Below are 24,471 nucleotides of genomic sequence, written 5' to 3' on the forward strand. Positions count from 1 at the left end.
GATAGGGATACAATTGGGAACAGATATATGGGGACTTCAGCTGAATTAATAATTTTTACTCTATAAGCTAGATGGCAAATACAAATGTTTATTATATTTTTGGTACCTTATATCTGAAGGATTTCATAATCATTCAACAGAACAATAACCGAAAAAGGGAGTGGTTCATCAGGTCAAAAGCTACTGTGAATAAAGTCAGGATAGAGAAGTGATACTTGGATTTGCAAAGACAGAGGTCACAACTGGCCTAGCTAAGAATCACTTCAGTAGAACAGTGAGAGATAAAGGTCATGTGAAGTGGTTTAACTAGGAAAACACCCAGTACAGGCAATTATGCAGAAGAGCTCTATGACAGGGAGCAGAGAAATCCGGCATGCAGCTAGACAGAGAAATGGGATCAATGGAAAACTCTTTGAAAGATGGGTTTTACAGGCTTATCTGTATGACAACAGGAAGAAGTCACTAAAAGCAGAACAGCTGATATAGGAGCTGAAGAGCATGACTACAGGAACACAGTCCACGAAAAGGCAGAAGAGGTACCCAGTAATAGTGGAGGGGTCAAGGTTAGATAATATCAGGTATTTTATTTCCAAAGCAGCATCCCCAGTAGTATTCAAGCAGATACGGCATCCACAACGTAATGATAATAATGGCAACTAAGAAAAGTATGCAAATTTGCAGGGAAAATAGCAGACAGGAGGCAGGACCAACTATTAGCTCCCACTCAGACGGACAGAGCAGTGTGTGGAGACCCACATCATGAACTTTTGCTCCAAGAACTACAGCAGGAACATACCAGGAAAGCCGAGGGTATCCACAGACCCCTTGAAGGAGGCGGATTGCCACTGCAGGCTCCGTGGGACAGCTGAGGAACTGAGTCTGCCTGCTTTCTCAGCTGGGAGGTTTGTGGTCTGGGGCAAGTTCTCAGCCCTGCCCACCAGCTGCCTGGAAATGAACTCAGTGCTGCAGATGAGGCACAGTGGGAGGCAGACCAGCCTTTCGGGCTGTGGGATGCATGGGAGCTGGGTGAGGCCTGTAACAGCCAGCTTTCCCCCAATTCCCTGGTGACCTGTGTGACACAGCAGAGGCAGCCATAATCCCCCTGGGAACATAACTCCATTGGCCCGTTCACACCCCTATTCCCCAGAGCAGCTGCAGCAAGCCCCACCCAAGGAGAGACTGAGCTCAGACATGCCTAACCCTGCCCCCACCTGATGGTCTTCTCTACCCACCCTGGTAGTCGAAGACAAAGGACATAACCTCTTGGGAGCTCTGGGGCCCCACCCACCACGTGATCATCTCTATACTACCATAGCTGACGCACTCTTGAAAGCGTCACCTCCTGGCTGGAGACCAACCAACACAAAACCAGCACACTTCACCAAAATAACAACCAAGGACCCTCACTGAGTCCACTTCACTCCCTGGCTACCTCCACCAGAGCAGGTGCTGGTATCCACAGCTGACAGACATGAAAATGAATCATATCACAGGACTCCCTGCAGACACTCCCCAGTACCAACCCAGAGCCCGGTAGCTCCACTAGGTGGCTAGATCCAGAAGAAAAATAACAATTATTGCAGTTCAGCTCTCAGTAAGCCCCATCCCTAGGGGAAAGGTGAGAGCACCACATCAGGGGAGCACCCTGCGGGACAAAAGAATCTGAAGAGCAGCCCTTGAGTCCCAGATCTTCCCTCTGACATCGTCTACCCAAATGAGGAAGAACCACAAAAATAATTCTTGTGACATGACAAAACAAGGTTCTTTAACACCCCCAAAAGATCACCCTAGCTTGCCAGCAGTGGATCCACACCAAGGTGAAATCTCTGAATTGCCAGAAAAAGAATTCAGAAGGTCAACTACTAATCCAATCAAGGAGGCACCAGGCCAAGCGCGGTGGCTCACGCTTGTAATCCCAGCACTTTAGGAGGCTGAGGCAGGCAGATCACCTGAGGTCAGGAGTTCAAGACCAGCCTGGCCAACATAGTGAAACCCAACCTCTACAAAAAATACAAAAAAAAAAAAAAAAAAAAAAGCCAGATGTGGTGGTGCTCGCCTATAGTCTCAGCTACTCAGGAGGCTGAAGCAGGAGAATCGCTTCAGTCTGGGAGGCAGAGGTTGCAGTGAGCTGAGATCATGTGACTGCACTCCAGCCTGGGCGACAGAGTGAGACTCAGTCTCAGAAAAAAAAGGAGGCACCAGAGAAAGGTGAAGTCCAACTTAAATAAATCAAAAAATAATACAGGTATGAATGGAAAATTTTCAGTGAAATAGATAGCATAAATAAAAAACAATCACAACTTCTGGAAATAAAAGACATGCTCAGAGAAATGCAAAATGCACTGAAAAGTCTCAGCAATAGAATCGAACAAGTAGGAGAAAAAACTTCAGAGCTCAAAGATAAGGCTTTCGAATTAACCCATATCGATAAAGACGAAGAAAAAAGAATTTTTAAAAAATGAACAAAGCCTCCAAGAAGTTTGAGATTATGATAAATGACCAAACCTAAGAATAATTGCTGTTCCTGAGGAAGAAGAGAAATATAAAAGTTTGCAAAACATATTTGAGGGAATAGTTGAGGAAAACTTCCCCAGCCTTGCTAGAGATCTAGACATCTGAATATAAGAAGCTCAAAGAACACCTAGGAAATTCATTGCAAAAAGATCATCGCCTAGGCATACAGTCATCAGGTTACCTAAAGTCAAGATGAAAGAAAGAATCTTAAGAGCTGTGCGGTAAAAGCAGCAGGTAACCTATAAAGGAAAACCTCTCAGATTAACAGCAGATTTCTCAGCCGAAACCCTACAAGCTAGAAAGGACTGGAGTCCTATCTTTAGCCTTCTTAAACAAAACAATTATCAGCCAAGAACTTTGTATCCAGTGAAATTAAGCTGTATAAATGAAGGAAAGATACTGTCTTTGTCAGACAAAAAACTTCTGAGAGAATTTGCCACTACCAAGCCAGCACTGCAAGAACTACTAAAAGGAGTTCTAAATCTTGAAACAAATCCTCAAAATACACAAAAAGCATAAATACACTTGAAGCATAAATCTCACAGGACCTATAAAATAACACAATGGAAAAAAACCCAAGGTATTCAGGCAAAAAAAAAACAACAGCACAATGAACAAAATAGTACTTCACATCTCAGTATTAAGACTGAATGCAAATTGCCTAAATTCTCCACTTAAAAGATTCCAAATGGCAGAACGGATAAGAATTCACCAACCAAGTATCTGCTATCTTCAAGAGACTCATGTGATACATAAGGACTCACATAAACTTAAGGTAAAGGGGTAAAAAAAGATATTCCATGCAAATGGACGACAAAAGTGAGCAGAAATAGCTATTCTTATTTGAGACAAAACAAACTTTAAAGCAACAGCAGTTAAAAAAGACAAAGAGGGACATTATACAATAATAAAAGGACTAGTCCAAAAGGAAAATATCGCAATCCTAAATATATATGCACCTAATACTGGAGCTTCCAAACTTATAAAACAATTACTACTAGACCTAACAAATGAGATAGACAGCAATACAATAATTGTGGGGGACTTCAATACTCCACTGACAGCACTAGACAGCTCTTTAAGACAGAAAGGCAACAAAGAAACAATAAACTATACGTTACAACAAATGCACTTCACAGATATTTACAGAAGATCCTACCCAACAACTGCAGAATATACATTCTATTCATCAGCACATCAAACATTCTTCTAGACCATATAATAGCCACAACACAAGTCTCAACAAATTTAAGAAAATTGAACTTATAGCAAGTACTTTCTCAGACCACAGTGGAATAAAATTGGAAATCAACTCCAGAAGAAACCCTCAAAACCATGCAAATACATGGAAATTAAATAACCTGCTCCTGAATGATGGTTGGGTCAACAATAAAATCAAGATGGAAATTAAAAAATTATTTGAACTGAACGATAATAGTGACACAACCTATGAAAACCTCTGGGATACAGCAAAGGCAGTGCTAAGAGGAAAGTTCATGGCATTAACTGCCTACATCAAAAAGTTTGAGTCAGGCATGGTTGCTCATGCCTGTAATTCCAGCATTTTGGGAGGCCGAGGCAGGCAGATCACGAGGTCAGGAGATTGAGATCATCCTGGCTAACACGGTGAAACCCCGTCTCTACTAAAAATACAAAAAATTAGCCAGGCGTGGTGGTGGGCGACTGTAGTCTCAGCTACTCAGGAGGCTGAGGCAGGAGAATGGCATGAACCTGGGAGGCAGAGCTGGCAGTGAGCCAAGATCGCGCCACTGCACTCTAATCTAGTCTAGAGTGAGACTCCATCTCAAAAAAAAAGTCTGAAAGAACACAAATAGACAATGTAAGGTCACACCTCACAGAACTGGAGAAACAAAACAATCCAAACCCAAATCCAGCAGAAGAAAATAAATAGTCAAGATCAGAACAGAACTAAGTGAAATTGAAACAAAAAAAAAATACAAAAGATTAAGTGAAACAAAAAGTTGGTTTTTTGACAAGATAAATAAAATTGACAAACCATTATTGAGGTTAGCCACGAAAATATGAGAGAAAATCCAAATAAGCTCAATTAGAAATGAAATGGGAGCTATTACAACAAATACCACAGAAATACAAAAAATCATTCAAGGCTACTGTGAACACCTTTATGTGCATAAACTAGAAAACCTAAAGGAGATGGATAGAAATATACAGCCCTCCTAGATTAAACCAAGAATACATAGAAACTGAACAGACCAATAACAAGCAGCGAGATTGCAATGGTAATTAAAAAGTTACCAATAAAAAAAAAAGTCCAAGACCAGAAAGATGCACAGCTGAATTCTATCAGACATTCAAAGAAGAACTGACACCAATCCTACTGACACTACTCCAAAAGACAAAGAAAGAGGGAATCCTCCCTAAATCATTCTATGAAGTCCATATCACCCTAATACCAGGAAAGGATATTACAAAAAAAAGAAATTTACAGACCAATATCCCTGATGAACATAGATGCAAAAATCCTCAACAAAATACTAGCTAACCAAATCCAACAGCATATCAAAAAGATAATACGCCATGATCAAGTGGGTTTCACACCAGGGATTTGGGGATGGTTTTACATCTAGGGATGGTTTAACATCCTCAAATCAATAAATGTGATACACTACATAAACAGAATTAAAAACAAAAATCATATGATCACCTCAATAGACACAGAAAAAGCATTTGACAAAATCCAGCATCCCTTTATGGTTAAAACCCTCAGCAAAATCAGCATAGAAGGAACACACCTTAAGGTAATAAAAGCCATCTATGACAAACCCACAGCCATCATTATACTGAATGCAGAAAAGTTGAAAGCATTCCCCCCGAGAACTGGAACAAGACAAGGATGCCCACTTTCACCACTTCTATTCACCCTAGTACTGGAAGTCCTAGCCAGAGCAATCAGACAAGAGAAAGAAATAAAGGGCATTCAAATCAGTAAAGAGGAAGTCAAACTGTCACTGTTTGCTAATGAAAATGATTGTGTATCTAGAAAATCCTAAAGACTTATCCAAAAAGCTTTTGGTACTGGTAAATGAATTCAGCAAAGTTTTAGGATACAAAATTAATATACTCAAATCAGTAGCTCTGCTATACGCCACTATACACCAACAGCTACCAAGCAGAGAATCAAATCAAGAATTCAATCCCTTTTACAATACCTACAAAAAAAAATAAAATACATAGGAATATACTTAACCAAAGAGCTGAAAGACCTCTACAAAGAAAAGTACAAAACACTGCTGAAAGAAATCATAGATGACACAAACAAACGGAAACACAAACCATGCTCGTGATGGGTAGAATCAATGTGAAAATGACCACACTGTGAAAAGCAATCTACAAATTCAATGCAATTCCCATCAAAATACCATCATCAAATTCAATGCAATTCCCATCAAAATACCATCATCATTCTTCACAGAACTAGAAAAAAAATCATATGGGACCAAATAAGAGCCCTCATAGCCAAAGCAAGACTAAGCAAAAAGAACAAATCTAGAGGCCTTACATTACCTGACTTCAAACTATAGTATACGGCTATAGTCACCAAAACAGCATGGTACTGGTATAAAAACAGGCATTTAGACAAATAAAACAGAATAGAGAACCCAGAAATAAAGCCAAATACGGTCAACTGATCTTCAACAAAACAAACCAAAATACAAAGTGGGGAAAGGACACCCTATTGAACAACTGGTGCTGGGATAATTGGCAAGCCACATGTAGAATAATGAAACTGGATCCTCATCTCTCACCTTATATAAAAATCAACTAGAGATGGATCAAAGACTTAAATCTAAAACCTGAAACCATAAAAATTCTAGAACATTGGAAAAACTCTTCTAGACATTGACTTAAGCAAAGACTTCATGACCAAGAACCCAAAAGCAAGCATAACAAAAACAAAGATAAATAGATGAGATTTAATTAAACTAAAAAGTTTCTGCACAGCAAAAGAAATAATCAGCAGAGTAAACAGACAACTCATAGTAGGAGAAAATCTTTTCAATCTATACATCCAACAAAGAACAAAGATCCAGTCTACAAGGAATTCAAACAAATCAGCAACAAAAAACAAACAACACCATCAAAAGGTGGCCTAAGGACATGAACAGACAATTCTCAAAAGAAGATATACAAATGGCCAACAAACATATGAAAAAAATGCTCATCACTAATTATCAGAGAAATGCAAATCAAAACCACAACGTGATACCACCTTACTCCTGCAAGAATGGCCATGATCAAAAACAAAAAATAATAGATGTTGGCATGGATGTGGTCAAAAGGGAACACTTTTACACTATTGTTAGGAATATAAAATAGTACAACCACTATGGAAAACAGTGTGGAGATTCCTTCCTTAAAGAACTAAAAGTAGATCTACCATTTGATCCAGCAATCGCTCTCCAGGGTATCTACCCACAGGAAAAGAAGTCATTATATGAAAAAGATACTTGTGCACACGTTTATACCAGCACAATTTGCAACTGAAAAAATATGCCCATCAAACAACGAGTGGATAAAGAAAATGTGGCATATATTAATATATACTATGGAATACTACTCAGCCATAGAAAGGAACGAAATAATGGCATTTGCAGCAACCTGGGCCGGGCGCGGTGGCTCACACCTGTAATCCCAGCACTTTGAAAGGCCGAGGCGGGTGGATCACATGAGGGCAGGAGTTCAAGATCAGCCTGGCCAACATGGTGAAACCCTGTCTCTACTAAAAATACAAAAATTAGCCAGGCACAGTGGCAGGCACCTGTAATCCCAGCTACTCAGGAGGCTAAGGCAGGAGAATTGCTTGAGCCCAGGAGGCGGAGGTTGCAGTGAGCAGAGATTGCACCACTGCACTCCAGCCTGGGCGACAGAGCGAGACTCTATCTCAAAAAAATAAAATAAATCAAAATAAATAAAATTAGAACACAGGTATAGATATAGAATATAGATACGGAATATCTATGAATTGAGAATAAGAAATCCAGAAGTCTTATTTATTTAAATCAGTGTTAATTTCCTGATTTTGACAATTGTACTGTAATTATGTAAAATGTTAATGTTTGAAATGTAACATTTAAATTTAAAAATTAAAAATATGACTGTCAAATTAAAAAATTCAATATGAGGCTACCCTCTTTGGGTCCCCTCCCTTTGTATGGGAGCTCTGTTTTCACTCTATTTCATTCTATTAAATCTTGCAACTGCACTCTTCCGGTCCGTGTTTGTTACCGCTGGAGCAGCTTTCGCTCGCCATCCAACACTTGGCTGCTTGCCTCCATCGCAGACCCGCCGCTGACTTCCATCCCTCTGGATCTGGCAGGGTGTCCGCTGTGCTCCTGATCCAGCGAGGCGCCCATTGCCGCTCCCGATCGGGCTAAAGGCTTGCCATTGTTCCTGCATGGCTAAGTGCCCAGGTTCATCCTAATCGAGCTGAACACTAGTCACTGGGTTCCATGGTTCTCTTCTGTGACCCACGGCTTCTAATAGAGCTATAACACTCACCGCATGGCCCAAGATTCCATTCCTTGGATTCCATTCCTTGGAATCCCTGAGGCCAAGAACCCCAGGTCAGAGAACACAAGGCTTGCCACCATCTTGGAAGTGGCCCACTGCCATCTTTGAAGTGGTCCGCCACCATCTTGGGAGCTCTGGGAGCAAGGACCCCCCAGTAACATTTTGGCAACCACGAAGGGACCTCCAAAGCGATGGGAAACGTTCCCCCTAAGGCAAAAACGCCCCTAAGATGTATTCTAGAGAATTCGGACCAATTTGACCCTCAGATGCTAAGAAAGAAATGACTTATAGTCTTCTGCAGTACCACCTGGCCACAATGTCCTCTTCAAGGGGGAGAAACCTGGCCTCCTGAGGGAAGTATAAATTATAACATCATCTTACAGCCAGACTTCTTCTGTAGAAAGGAGGGCAAATGGAGTGAAGTGCCATATGTGCAACCTTTCTTTTCATTAAGAGACAACTCACAATTATGTAAAAAAGTGTGGTTTATGCCCTACGGGAAGCCCTCAGAGTCTACCTCCCTACACCAGCGTCCCCCTGACTCCTTCCCCAACTAACAAGGACCCCCCTTTAACCCAAACGGTCCAAAAGGAGATAGACAAAGGGGTAAACAATGAACCAAAGAGTGCCAATATTCCCCGATTATGCCTCTCCAAGCAGTGGGAGGAGGAGAATTCAGCCCAGCCAGAGTGCCTGTACCTTTTTCTCTCTCAGACTTAAAGCAAATTAAAATAGACCTAGGTAAATTCTCAGATAACCTTGACAGTTATATTGATGTTTTACAAGGGTTAGGACAATCCTTTGATCTGACATGGAGAGATACAATGTTACTACTAAATCAGACACTAACCCCAAATGAGAGAAGTGCCGCTGTAACTGCAGCCCGAGAGTTTGGCGATCTTTGGTATCTCAGTCAGGTCAGGTCAACGATAGGATGACAACAGAGGAAAGAACAATTCCCCACAGGGCACCAGGCAGTTCCCAGTGTAGACCCTCACTGGGACACAGAATCAGAACATGGAGATTGGTGCCGCAGACATTTGCTAACCTGCGTGCTAGAAGGACTAAGGAAAACTAGGAAGAAGCCTATGAATTATTCAATGATGTCCACTATAACACAGGGAAGGAAGAAAATCCTACCGCCTTTCTGGAGAGACTAAGGGAGGCACTGAGGAAGCATACCTCCCTGTCACCTGACTCTATTGAAGGCCAACTAATCTTAAAGGATAAGTTTATCACTCAGTCAGCTGCAGACATTAGAAAAAACTTCAAAAGTCCGCCTTAGGCCCGGAGCAGAACTTAAAAACCCTATTGAACTTGGCAACCTCAGTTTTTTATAATAGAGATCAGGAGGAGCAGGTGAAATGGGACAAACGGGATAAAAAAGAGGCCACCGCTTTAGTCATGGCCCTCAGGCAAGGGGACTTTGGAGGCTCTGGAAAAGGGAAAAGCTGGGCAAATTGAATGCCTAATAGGGCTTGCTTCCAGTGCGGTCTACAAAGACACTTTAAAAAAGATTGTCCAAGTAGAAATAAGCTGCCCCCTTGTCCATGCCCATTATGTCAAGGGAATCATTGGAAGGCCCACTGCCCCAGGGGATGAAGGTCGGTCCTCTGAGTCAGAAGCCACTAACCAGATGATCCAGCAGCAGGACTGAGGGTGCCCGGGGCAAGCGCCAGCCCTGCCATCACCCTCACAGAGCCCTGGGTATGCTTGACCATTGAGGGCCAGGAGGTTAACTGTCTCCTGGACACTGGTGCGGTTTTCTCAGTCTTACTCTCCTGTCCTGGAAAACTGTCCTCCAGATCTGTCACTATCCAAGGGGTCCTAGGACAGCAGTCACTAGATACTTCTCCCAGCCACTAAGTTGTGACTGGGGAACTTTACTCTTTTCACATGCTTTTCTAATTATGCCTGAAAGCCCCACTCTCTTGTTAGGGAGAGACATTCTAGCAAAAGCAGGGGCCATTATACACCTGAACATAGGAGAAGGAACACCCGTTTGCTATCCCCTGCTTGAGGAAGAAATTAATCCTGAAGTCTGGGCAACAAAAGGACAATATGGATGAGCAAAGAATACTCGTCCAGTTCAAGTTAAACTAAAGGATTCCGCCTCCTTTCCCTACCAAAGGCAGTACCCCTTAGACCCGAGGCTCAACAAGGACTCCAAAAGATTGTTACGGACCTAAAAGCCCGAGGCCTAGTGAAACCACGCAATAGCCCCTGCAATCCTCCAATTTTAGGAGTACAGAAACCCAACAGGCAGTGGAGGTTAGTGCAAGATCTCAGGATTATCAATGAGGCCGCTGTCCCTATACACCCAGCTGTACCTAACCCTTAGACTCTGCTTTCCCAAATACCAGAGGAAGCAGAGTGATTTACAGTCCTGGACCTTAAGGATGCCTTTTTCTGCATCCCTGTACATCCTGACTCTCAATTCTTGTTTGCCTTTGAAGATCCTTCAAACCTAACATCTCAATTCACCTGGACTGTTTTACCCTAAGGGTTCAGGGATAGCCCCCATCTATTTGGCCAGACATTAGCCCAAGACTTGAGCCAATTCTCATAATACCTGGACATTCCTGTCCTTCGGTACATGGATGATTTACTTTTAGCCGCCCGTTCAGAAACCTTGTGCCATCAAGCCACCCAAGCGCTCTTAAATTTCCTCGCTACCTGTGGCTACAAGGTTTCCAAACCAAAGGCTCAGCTCTGCTCACAGCAGGTTGAATATTTAGGGCTAAAATTATCCAAAGGCACCAGGGCCCTCAGTGAGGAACGTATCCAGCCTATACGGGCTTATCCTCATCCCAAAACCCTAAAGCAACTAAGAGGTTCCTTGGCATAACAGGTTTCTGCCAAATATGGATTCCCAGGTACGGTGAAATAGCCAGACCATTCTATACACTAATTAAAGAAACTCAGAAAGCCAATACCCATTTAGTAAGATGGACACCTGAAGCAGAAGTAGCTTTCCAGGCCCTAAAGAAGGCCCTAACCCAAGCCCCAGTGTTAAGCTTGCCAACAGGATGAGATTTTTCTTTATATGTCACAGAAAAAACAGGAATAGCTCTAGGAGTCCTTACACAGGTCCAAAGGATGGGCTTGCAACCTGTGGTACACCTGAGTAAAGAAATTGATGTAGTGGCAAAGGGTTGGCCTCACTGTTTATGGGTAGTGGTGGCAGTAGCAGTCTTAGTATCTAAAGCAGTTAAAATAATACAGGGAAGAGATATTACTGTGTGGACATGATGTGAACGGCATACTCACTGCTAAAGGAGACTTGCTGTCAGACAACCATTTACTTAAATATCAGGCTCTATTACTTGAAGGGCCAGTGCTGTGACTGAGCACTTGTGCAACTCTTAACCCAGCCACATTTCTTCCAGACAATGAAGAAAAGATATAACATAACTGTCAACAAGTAATTGCTCAAACCTACGCCGCTCGAGGGGACCTTTTAGAGGTTCCCTTGAGTGATCCCGACCTCAACTTGTATACTGATGGAAGTTCCTTTGTAGAAAAAGGACTTTGAAAAGTGGGCTATGCAGCGGTCAGTGATAATGGAATACTTGAAAGTAATCCCCTCACTCCAGGAACTAGTGCTCAGCTGGCAGAACTAATAGCCCTCACTTGGGCACTAGAATTAGGAGAAGGAAAAAGGATAACTCTATATACAGACTCTAAGTATGCTTACCTAGTCCTCCATGCCCATGCAGCAATATGGAGAGAAAGGGAATTCCTAACTTCCGAGGGAACACCTATCAAGCATCGGGAAGCCATTAGGAGATTATTATTGCCTGTACAGAAACCTAAACAGGTGGCAGTCTTACACTGCCAGGGTCATCAGAAAGGAAAGGAAAGGGAAATAGAAGGGAAATGCCAAGCGGATAATGAAGCCAAAAGAGCCACAAGGCAGGACCCTCCATTAGAAATGCTTATAGAAGGACCCCTATATGGGGTAATCCCCTCTGGGAAACCAAGCCCCAGTACTCAGAAGAAGAAATAGAATGGGGAACCTCACGAGCACATAGTTTCCTCCCCTCAGGATGGCTAGCCACCGAAGATGGAGAAATACTTTTGCCTGCAGCTAACCAATGGAAATTACTTAAAACCCTTCACCAAACCTTTCACTTAGGCATTGATAGCACCCATCAGATGGCCAAAGTATTACTTACTGTACCAGGCCTTTTCAAAACTATCAAGCAGATAGTCAGGGCCTGTGAAGTGTGCCAAAGAAATAATCCCCTGCACTGCAGGCCATACATTTCAATCCCTGTATCTTTAACCTCCTTGTTAAGTTTGTCTCTTCCAGAATCGAAGCTGTAAAACTACAAATCATTCTTCAAATGGAGCCCCAGATGCAGTCCACGACTAAAATCTACCACGGACCCCTGGACCAACCTGCTAGCCCATTCTCCAATGTTAATGACATCGTCGGCACCCCTCCGGGGGAAATCTCAACTGCACAACCCCTACTATGGCCCCAATTCAGCAGGAAGTAGTGAGAGCGGTCATCAGCCAACCTCCCCAACAGCACTTGGGTTTTCCTGTTGAGAGAGGGACTGAGAGACAGGACTAGCCAGATTTCCTAGGCCCACTAAGAATTCCTAAGCCTAGCTGGGAAGGTGACCACGTCTACTTTTAAACACAGGGCTTGCAACTTAGCTCACACCCGACCAATAAGAGAGCTCACCAAAATGCTAATTAGGCAAAACAGGAGGTAAAGAAATAGCCAATCACCTATTGCCTCAGAGCACAGTGGGAGGGACAATGATCGGGATATAAACCCAGGCATTTGAGCCAGCAACAGCTACCCTCTTTGGGTCCCCTCCCTTTGTATGGGAGCTCTGTTTTCACTCTATTTCACTCTATTAAATCTTGCAACTGCAAAAAAAAAAAAATTCGATATGAGATTAGAAGTCAAGAACATGTCTCAAATTAAAACAAAAAAAAGAAAAGAATGATAAAAGATAGCAGAGACAAACAATATAAAGAATCAATCCATCAATTATACTTCAATAAAGCTAGAAAAATAAGAGAATCAATCCAGCAGAACCATGATAATGGCTAACAGGATTCCTAGAAGGAAAAACAAAAATTCTAGAGAATAGTAACTAAGAAAGAATATTTTTTTCTTTGGGAGGCCAAGGCAGGTGGACTATCTGAGGTCAGGAGTTCGACACCAGCCTGGCCAACATGGTGAAACCCTGTCTCTACTGAAAATACAAAAAAATTAGCTGGGCGTGGTGGCAGGTGCCTGTAATCCCAGCTACTCAGGTGGCTGAGGCAGGAGAATCGCTTAAACACAGGAGGCAGAAGTTGCAGTGAGTTGAAACTGCACCACTGCCCTCTAACCTGGGCAACAGAGTGAGACTCAGTCTCAAAAAAAAAAAAAAGGAATATTTTTTAAATTCTCCAGAGCAAGAGAACCAGAAGTACACAAACTGAAAGGATCTACTAGTGCTGACCAGGACAAATGAAAAAGTATCCAGGGGAAAACTAGACATAACCATCATTGTCAGATCTCAGACTACAAGGATGAAAAGGAGAGCCTAAAAGCTTCCAGGGGAAAAAAAAGAAAGACACAGAATTAAAACAGGTCACCAACAAAAGAATAAGAATCAGAAGATTTCTCTTCAGCAACATTAGATAAAAACAGAAAAGAGAGGGCAGCTGTTAACATTCCAAAGAAAAATAATTTCCAACCTGGAACTGAACTGTCAAATATGAAGGCACAATGCAAACATTTTTTAGAAACAAAAGGGCTCAAAAAAAATTATTTCCCATTACTCCCTCATTTTATTTCAAGGAAAAAAATGTGTTATACATTTATATTCATTCTTTCTTCCTTAATGTGACAATATACTCCAACAAAACAAGATTTAAAAAAGAAAACACATATATTTAGAAAATAGTGGTCCAACCTAAAGAGCAGTTAAGTCCAAAGTTGACAAAGCTGTGCAGCAAACCCAGCAGACACCAGCTGAAAATGGAGCAAGGAGATAGAGGGATCTAGGATAAAAGGAAAATTCCACACAATAAATAGTGGGATTGAGATTTAGGGATGGCAGGGAGAACGATGATATGAAAAATATAATGCAAGAAAAAGAGGGGAGAAGAAAAGCAACTAAAAACTCTGGGAAATACAAAACCTACACAATGAAGTAGTGATTCAAATATGGAACAACTAATCCAAATTAGAACAACTAGTCAAAATCAGAATCAGAAAACAGTAGGTTTCATGAAGATAAATGAAATGGGTTGTAAGCAATATAAAGAAAGACTGAGATGCTAATACCTTTTTTGAAAGGCTTAAGATTCTTCTCTCTAGTTTTTTTTTTTTAAGTACCAGAAACTCAAGGAAAAACAAAAAGTTATTTCAAAGTTATAATCCACATATGAAGCAAACTAAAATAGACACAATTTTGAGCAACTGGTGGCATTCAGGAAAGGGTTACCTATCTGAACATCTGTTGTGAGTAGCATGGGATCATGACACTGGAAATATAGGAAAGGAAACAGCTCTGCAGTGAACAATATTTCCCTACTCATAATAATAAAAATTCCCTATTCATAATAATGCAAAAACTGAATGCTAATTTTCAACAATTGGCATCAGCCTGCAAATAGAGCGTGGAAAACTTAATTTGATGACAGAATGGATAAAAATGTCATCAATCTTAACAGTGTCAAAGTAAAACTATACCCAGCTCAAGTTGGGAGTCAGAAAGAAGAGAATAGAGAGGAAAAAAACGTAGGGAATGGGTGGAGAATAGGTAATTACTACTTTTCATTATAAACCCTTTGGTTCCTCGGGCATTATTTTAAATAAAAATATTTTAAAAATTTTTTAGGAGAAAGTTGTTACCATTGGCTAATGCTACAAAGGGGTCAAGTGAGAAGGAGTTAGAGTTGGCCTGTAAGATCATGGTGACCCTGGAAAGGACCATTGCAGTGGCCTATGGGAATGGAAATCAGAGTGCAGTGGGCTGAGGAATGAATGGGAAATGAAGACCTGAAGGGAACAATTCTACCTGCAGAATGCTAAGGGCAGGAGAAGAGAGGAGAAAGGTTGCTAACAGAAGGGATTAAAAGTAAACAGAAGGTTGCTGCTGCTATTTTTATTTATATAGAAGAGACTTGAGCATAGTTTTTGATTGATGTGAAAAGGTGATGAAATCCAGAAAACAGGATGAGGAATCAAACTTGGACAAAAGAAAGGGTATCTATCATTTTGAAATAAGAAGAAATGAGTTAGGGGTAGACTAGAGGAGGAGGCAAAAAACTGGCAGGATCACAGAGAGCTTCTGTCCTCTAAAGTGATCAAAGCAAGAGCTAGAAAAGCCTACAGAGCTGGTGATTTCAGAGAGCAGAACAAGAAAACCAACAAGGATTGATTATTGGGTAAATGGACTAAGCTGACAGACGAGTAGTACGGTTGAAAGTATATTTACATTTGAAAATCACTTTATTTTGCCTCATTTGTTGGTTGAATTATTCTTCATGAGAATCTTTTAAGGTAACCTGGTATCTGGATCTAAAAGACTATCTCGGGAGAACGATCAAGGAAAACAAAGTTTTGCTTATTTACACAAGGTCCTACAGCAAGTTACTATCAAGGTAGTAACAACAGTAAGACCATCTCATTCTGCTCATTTGAGACCCAAACACTTCTAAATAATAGCAACCTATTTCAATCAACCAGCATTTATTAAGATAACATATGCAAGTCTCACAATCCTGCAGAGGAAGTACAATGACCCCTACTTTACAGATATTGAATAAAGAGAGATTCAGTGTCTTGCCTAAAGTAACTGAGCCAAGATTCTAGCCCAAAGCTGTTAGATTCCAAAGCATATATGCCACATGTAAAGCACATGCATTAAAACCAAATCTGAAGTGTGTTTTGGCCATTCTCAGTCCACCCCAAGTCTGTTTGGAAAAAAATCAGATAGGAGAATTTTGAATACATGAAAATTAGCTGAGATTTAATTCACTGATCCAAACCTGGGTGATCAATATTAAAATGTAAGTGCCAAAATCAGTGCTTTAAATTTTTGGAAAAATCTAATAGCATTCTCTTCATTATGAATTATGAATTAAGACCACTACACTCAGCATCCTAATTCTAAAACTACTCTTTCACCTGTGTTCTCTTTCTCTAATCAATCTAATTAACATGGTAGGTTGTTATTTGGCTACTAAATATCACAAATAGAAAACCATCTTTATGACAAATTTTATAAATGTACTTTGAGTAAGTAGATCCTGTCAAATATATACATGCAAATTAGCAAATAAACTGGTGACTTTAAACTGTGGATGCCTTAGCAAAATTCACCCATGGTTTTTGCTTTTTTTTATTTCTGTTAATAACCTTCCCTGCTAAAGGAATTCTTCCTTTGGGCATTTATGCTGATGAAACAGTGGTATGTTACCCCATGCCAGTCTTGCCCTAAGTAACCTGAAGCCTGCAGATAGACTTTAATAAAATGAAAATATGTTTCTCCTCCAAAGATTGGATTTTAAATTAAGTTATACCCAAAGCCCTAATTTTAAGAATATAAGATTCGACGGCTTCATTAAAAATAAAACAACAGCTGATGATGTTTTGAAGCCAACTGACCAGTTTTAAAAAGTCCTTGGAATAAAACTAAATCTGTGATGACTACAGATACACATGGGTCACTGCTAAGGTAGCCCCAGCTTGGGAACACTGGGATGTCAGGAAAAAACGCTAGTGAGCTTAAAGGGAAGTGTTTATTGGGCAGTTTCCACTGCGTGTCCTGGATTACTGGAACATGATACAGTCCGGCTCTAGTGTAACCACCATTGTTTACAATACCCGAGGCAATTTGAAACTCCACGATTTCAACAATGGCATCAACTGACTAAAAAGTTTTGAGTAATGTAATCACAGTGATTTATCACTTCACACAAATGTGTTTCTAGCTCATAAACAGGCTACCCATGACCCATTTTATCTCACACATAACTGAAATAATGAAGGTACAGCTTGGTAATGCTCTGTATTAAAAATTAGAAAGTAAGTTTTTAGTCTTGACATAAAATTTTACATCCATCATCTCATTTAATCCTAAACCACTTTGTTTTATTAGTCTACAATCATTGGCATTCTACTTATTCCTGTGCTTGGTAAACCTTACTCATTGGTCTCATGCTTCTCTTTTTTGTGTGTTTTTTGTTGTTGTTGTCTTTGTTTGCTAGAATGCAGTGGCATGATCATAGCTTACTGCTGCCTCAATCTCCCAGGCTCAAGTGAGCCTCCTGTCTCAGCCTCATGAGTAGCTGGGACTACAAGTGTCTGCCACTATGCCCAGCTAATTTCCTTGTATTTTTGTAGAGACAGAGTCTTGTTATGCTCTCCAGGCTGGCCTTGAACTCCTGAACGCAAGCAATCTTCCCGCCTCAGCCTCCCAAAGTGCTGGGATTATAGGTGTGAGGCACCACACCTGGCCTGGTCTTAGCCCTGTCTTCAGTAATCTTTCTTTTATTACTGCTTATTCATGTACACCCTCTGATGCATCTTTTTGGCTAACATTTCTATGCTTTCCTTCTTTGGTAGCTCACCCACTTCTAGAGTTATGTTCACACTCTGTTTATTATTCTGATCTACACTTTGCACTATACACTCTCACCTTGACCATTTCTATCTTATTGAAATCCAGATTACACTTGTAAGATTACCTTTCTTCTATGTTACCCTAAAGTAATTGCTCTGTATTTTTACACATGAACTGCTTTGCCTTAGTTCTCTGTTAAAACTTTCTCTCTTTAAGAGTTACCAATAACATCAGTCTCATTCGAATCTTTGCTTCTAAATTCTTAGCAATATACTTTATTATACCCAAACTTTTCATTTTCTGTAAGCTTCTACTTTCTGATTACTTGTTTGCCTCTTTTCTTTCCCATGTTTTTACCCTGTTTTACTTTTCTTTCCCATGTTTTCTCTTTTCTTTCCCATGTTTTACCCTGGTTTTTAGCTGCTTAAATTGTCCCATTACATCCTGTTCTCCTTCAACCTTTCCACTTAAAAATTCTGATTTTTGAGAAATTTACCTAAATTGTATTTCCCTTTTCTTATATTTTCTAATTTATTTATTCACTGTATCATTGAGGAAACTGAAATTAAGTATAATTACTGATCTTGTCAACCAAAAAGTTTAGAACAAACACGCAAAAATGTAAAATAAAAGAAAAAAACAAATGTTGATTCTGCTTATCTAGTTTTAGCCTTATAATCCAAAGACCTTGCATCAAACTGAATCTTCTCTATGTATCATCAGTAGCACCTTTCAAAGTCCACGAAGTCAAAAAGTTTTATTAGGAGAAAAAAAGAAATAAGGTATATGTATAATCCACACACATGTTAAAATTACACACTGCCCAAGAGTTTTCCCTCATAAAAGTAAACAACTCTTCCTTAAAAGGGAATTACAGGCTGGGTGTGGTAGGTCACTCACGCCTGTAATCCCAGCACTTTGGGAGGCTGAATCTAGCCAACATGGCGAACCTTCATCTCTACCAAAAATACAAAAATTAGCTGGGTGTGCTGGTGTGTGCCTGTAGTCCCAGCTACTCGAGAGGCTGAGGCATGAGAATCGCTTGAACCCGGAGACAGGGGCTGCAGTGAGCCAAGATGGCGCCACTGCACTCCAGCCTGGGCAACAGAGCGAGACTCTGTCTCAAAAACAAAAATAAAGATAATTATATATGTATATAGCATACAAGTGGGTTTGCCCCCAAGTTAATGATTTGTTAGGGGCTTCATACGGTTAATAATTAAACCTTTAGAACCCTGGCTTCTTTTTTCAAAGTGAGTCTTAGGCTATAAAACTGAACATTCCATAGGAATAAATGAAAAAAGCTAATACAGTCTTGGAGTTGAGTTTAATCATCCTAACAGACTCTGCTTGAATGGTAAAGACAGGCAAAGGAAGACCCTGTATCAAACAACTGTACAGGAGAGCCAGGTGATGACAGCAGATACTGGGGAAAGAGGGAAAATGTAAAAATAAAACCAGAAGAGGCCTTTAGGAACCAATGATGACATATGTCAAGAGCTGCTAGATATAATTAACTCAACTCTGCACCTGAGGGCAAAACAAAACCACATAATGGGAACTTAAAGAAGGCAACATATTATGTCTTCCCCTAAAAACCAGAGAAAACAATTGACCATCAAAATACTTCTGACATACAATCAAAAAGCAACACGATAATCAGTCTTTGGGATCAAAACAAAACAGAAAAGACTTAACACCCACAGTAAACAAAAACTTTCAGTTGGAGAAAGTTATAGTGCACAACAGAAGAAATACCTGTGTAACAGTCTTCTACCACACTCTCTTATTACTAGAGATTTTCATGCAGATAATAAATAATCAAATCAATGATGACCCGGGAAGACATCATTCAGTGAGTTTTGTCCTTGATTATTTCCCAGGTCTCTTTTCTCCAAAAAAGGAAATTATTTAACTTTATATATACAAATGTCTAGAATAAAAAGAAATATTGTACCCTCTCTTGCTAACCAAAGTTTAATTTTCCATTTGTTCTTAGGTAATATTATCCTTTAAAATGGTCCTTTCCACTAGCTATTCAACATGGAGGGGAAAGCTTTAAATCTTAAAACCCAGTATTAGTTTACACTAATGGGCTAAAATAAATCAGAGTATGTTTATTATGCATGAAGGATAGGGCTCAATATTGCAAAGTCATTTGATTCTCACCACAAAAAGATACCTGTGTTTTCCTTACCAGTGATAGGATATATAAGAGTTAGAAGTCAAAAACAGAAAGCATAAGAGTCATGCACAGAGGTCACCTCGAAATGATGCAAATTATATTAGCTTCTAAACAATTTTACGCTGAATTGAGTTCGGTACATCATGGGTTTTTTTGTTTGTCTGAGACAAAGTCTCGATCTGTCACCCAGGCTGGTAAATCGTGGTTTAAATACTTGTTCTTCTTAAGACTACAGGTTCAAATGCCAGCATAGATAATTTACATTTGCCTACAAAGACTGGTAAGCTATCGCATGCCACACAGCTTAGTGTAACAGGTTGAGATCCATTCTACAAAAAGTGATACTTATTTTTAAAGTAAAAACATAAGGCTTTTAATCAAACAAATTCATACTTAGTTGTTCTCTAAGCCATCTTGATATTCCAGGCACAGTCATATCTGGAGAGACAACTGCTAAATAGCCAGAGCCCTGAAATGTTCACCCTACTAAATGCCTGGTTTTCTTTTCTCCCTTTACCTGATAATGAGCCTGGGCTTGCTGTGCAGAGTTCAAGGTGACATTGCAGAGTTTGCAGTACAGGGGCTTACATAGCTCCTCCAGGGCACAGTCTTGCTCCCCTCCCTTCGATAACTCTTCTTCCCCTGCAAGAGGCAAGGAAGCCTCCTGCCCAAAAGGCTTTTGTGGTGGAAGCTGCAAGGTTCCTGTAGACCTGGTGGCCACTGACATAGGAGGCGAGGGTGAGGGCTGCTTAGGTGGAGGAAGCACGGCGTGTTGCAAGAGGATCATTGGGTAGGAAAGCCTTGGGCATAATCCAGTGGGTGATGAGAAGCAAGGTCTTCAAATCTGAATCAACAGCAAAAAAACAGAAACAAAAAACTCACTTGAAAATGAGACTTCAGCAAGATAACACATAAATGACAACATAATCTGACCCTTTCTTCTACTTCTCCAAACCCATCTTTGGGACTTCTTTCCTTTGGCCTCATTTAGCAGACTTCCCTTGCCTGTTAATTCATGTTAACACGGTGCTCTTCCACTGAGAATGGCTTTATAGATTTGGCTTCATTTTGCTTGGCACAGTTCCAACTGCTATCCCTCTGGCCCATGAACATTAATAGCATTGCATCCATGGCTAAATCTAAAAGTCACATGGCTGAAATGGACATCAAAGGTCGCCTAGTCCAGACCCCTTCCCTCAGGCACACTTACACTTAAACACTCTTAATGATAATCACGCACAGACAAAAACACCACAAGCTGTCCAGGTGTGGTGGCTTACGCCTGTAATCCCAGCATTTTGGGAAGCCAAGGTGGGTGGATCACCTGAGGTCAGGAGTTTGAGACCAGCCAGTTCGAGGCAACATAGTGAAACCCTGTCTCTACTAAAAATACAAAAATTAGCCAGGTGTGGTGGCGAGCGCCTGTAATCCCAGCTACTCAGGAGGCTGAGGCAGGAGAATCGCTTGAACTGGGGAGGCAGAGGTGGTAGGGAGCTGAGATCGTGCCATTGCACTCCAGCCTGGGTGACAGAGCAAGACTGTGACTCAAAAGAAAAAAAAAAAAGACCACCAGCTAAAAATCTTAGCACACATATCTTCCAACCAACCAATATCAAAAAGAGTGAATAAAAGAATATCACCTTGCAGAATCCTTAAAGCACTTACAGAAATAGCTAAAATTTCAAGGAACTCTAGGAATAGCCTAAAGCATGACAGAAATAAATAAAATATGTTCCTTCTAATCAACTAGCAACATTTAAGTAGTTGAGCAAATTTATAGCAGAGGTGGCAAACAGCCTGTGGGCCGCATACAGCCACAAATGTGCTGTTTGGAATATACAGTTTCGTTTTCATTTTTTTAAGTCGAATTAGTTGTTAGCATTTAAAATTCAAGAGATTCGTGGCTTCTCTTGAAAAAGGATGATCTGGCATCACTTGGCCCACATTCCTATATGGGACGCAATTAGCTAGTTAGCGCTCAGAGGCACTGTGCCCTCTAGCCAGGCCTGCCTTCTCTGGGACACCTCAGTCCCCACTCAGCTGCTGCCTGTACTTGTTACTTGCCTGTTCTCTGTGAGCTCTTGAGTTTACGGCCCTGCCTCATACAGCCTTAGATTATATTCATCAGTCCCTGTAAAATGCAAATTTTTCCTCCTTCTCTAGGTAAATTACCTACACAAAATAAGGTATCAAGGAAATGTCCAGTGGAGTAATGGATCACACCACCATAAGCCACAGTATAATTCCAGTTCCTCAGTCTTGAGGCTATTTCCCTCCTCCTTCTTAACAAATAACTGATAGTCTCTATTATAATTCCCTCAGAAAAGACCCAAAATGTTCCTCTCCCTCTTCAATCTTTATCCATAATGTCTCCTGCCTCCCCCCCCAAGATGGCGTCGTCTAACCCTGAGTGTCTCAAAATGAACCACAGTACACCCTTTGAGTTCCCAAGATTCTAATTAACCCAAATTAGAATCCTTATTTCAAAATCCACAATTCCCTCCACTCTCTCAATACAGTATTATTAAAACCTCTTCTCTTGGTCAATAGAACATGGCTATTTTAAGCTGCTGAAATTTTCCATCTGCAATGGAAATGTGTACATTAAGGCAATAATAGAATTACTAAAATGAATCAAGTAAATTTTGAAAAGTTAAAGTCTATTTTACCACATTTGATAACCACACAGCACCTGAAAATCAAGTAACAACTTTCATACGAAATTTGGGGTGGGGAGGCAACAAAGGAAATCAGCGTGATGGGAAAATAATGTAGTTAAGGGCAAAGTGCATAAGTATTAGTCACAGAATTTAACAATACTTCTCATTAATCACAAAATTCAGAAAAATGATAGTATTATTTAATTTTTAAGCAGAAGTGTACTGCCCATATCTCTGGGAACATAAAGAAAAGCAATATAGAGTTTTAACATTTAAAAAGTCAGGTTCTCTGTAATGGTATTATTTCTCTTAATTGAATCAAGCAAAGATAATCCAGAAAGCAAAGACAGATATGGTCATTTTAGAAAACGGAACTAAGTAGACAAAGAACAGCTTTTAAAAAGTTTAACTACCTAATAATAATACTTCATAATGTTAAAAAGCTACTGATGTCAAATTGCCACAAACATTCTGCTAGTTCATTAGTGAAAAGGTGGAGGGGGGGTGTCAAAACCTCTGGATAAAGGAAATCAGCAATATAAACAGAAAATAAAATGCTACCAATTGCCTAGGCATGTCTGGACTTGTTTTATGAAAGCTCACTTTCACTTGAGGAAATTCTAGCATGTGTCTCCCCCCGTGTTATCTACAGGTTTCCCTCAAAATAAAGATCCTTCTCAAAGCACAGAGGTACAAAAGGCCTCCTACCAGAGGTGATAAAGTTACCTGATTTAAAGAAAAAATTCTTGCCAAACACAGATTTACCCATTATCGCATTTGATCTTTACAATTTTTAAAAAGTAGCTTGATATCCCAAATTTATTTCTTGTTACATTTAACAATCAACACAATGTCGACTCCTCAAAAAAATCTATATATGACAATTGCATCAAATATTAGTACATTTGCAAACAAAAATTAGCATAAAATATAAATCTTAAAATGAATAAAACCAAGTCTTCAGTGAATGCATGAATGATGGAATACAGAGACCCAAAATATGCAACTCAGATCTGTTCAACTGTTGCAGTGGTTTAAAAGGGACTAATTTGAAGACTGGCATAAATATTCTTCAAATCTTAAAAACCAGTCACTTTGATGCTTGCAATGGCATAAATGAAGGATTTATGCTGGTTAATGTCCTGGTTTGGAAAGGAGCTAAGACGACATTAAAGAAAATCAAAGCTTCACAAGGTACCCTGTTTAAAGAAAATTAATTATCATAGCATACTTAGTTTTAATGACTGGACTGGGGCCTACTCTTCACATACTGTGTTAAAGACAATCTCTTGTCTCATTTGGAGAAATCTACAGAGGAAAGAGAATAGAATAAAAGAACAGGTTAGCAGCACCTCAGCAAACTAGGTAAGTCTGCAATTGGGAATTCTGGAAATGAGGGAAAGGCAGCAAGCATTACTCAAAGGTCATCAGAACGCAGCAAGAAGGAATGAGAGGGAGAAAAGTAAAAATAATAACAATAATAATCACTTGAGGCAAGGTATATCCTATAAAGAAGGCTCAAAAGAACGCAGAAAACTGGGGAAGAGGCCTTGGTGAATTGGCGAATGTTTTTCAGTCTCCGCTGTGACGGTTCCTAATCCTAGAGAACTGTTTACAGATTTGAATCAAAGCTACAGACAGTTCAGCGTCGCCCACATCCACCTTACATTCCTAAGATGTGCATGCATACACACGAACCCACACACGCACCTCAACCCGGTAAGGATGCCATCACGAAGGATGGAATCCCCCGACTCCCACGGGGCGGGGGCAATTGAGAGGGCCAAGGCAGCTGCACGTACAGATGATCCACCTGGTCCACGTGAAATGCCTGAAACAAGCAAACTGATAAATAGAAGCAGCGCAAGCCCTATCACGTGGAGGGCAGTTGGAAAGAGCATCGGAAAGGAACCGCTAGTCCCCGGCGCTCCGGGGGCTCGTCCTGAAAGCCCCGCGGCTCCCAATCGCCCGC

The 24,471-nt window shown here is 40.5% G+C and overlaps 1 protein-coding gene across 4 annotated transcripts in view; it reads right to left on the minus strand.

The window, feature by feature from the left end:
- Window positions 1-24,471, minus strand: part of ZMAT3 (zinc finger matrin-type 3) — a 52,066-nt gene that overhangs the window by 26,966 nt on the left and 629 nt on the right. For 2 of the 4 annotated variants that reach the window (XM_063620454.1, XM_063620456.1), the window contains exon 2: window positions 20,357-20,683. In XM_063620454.1, coding sequence (XP_063476524.1) covers window positions 20,357-20,626 — 270 coding nt within the window. In that variant the 5' untranslated portion in view covers window positions 20,627-20,683. Of the gene's footprint in view, window positions 1-20,356; window positions 20,684-24,209 lie in introns of all 4 variants that reach the window. The other 2 variants (XM_063620457.1, XM_063620455.1) reach the window with 2 other exon arrangements.

This window comes from Symphalangus syndactylus, chromosome 17 (assembly GCF_028878055.3).
Source record: "Symphalangus syndactylus isolate Jambi chromosome 17, NHGRI_mSymSyn1-v2.1_pri, whole genome shotgun sequence".
NCBI classification, from domain to species: domain Eukaryota; kingdom Metazoa; phylum Chordata; class Mammalia; order Primates; family Hylobatidae; genus Symphalangus; species Symphalangus syndactylus.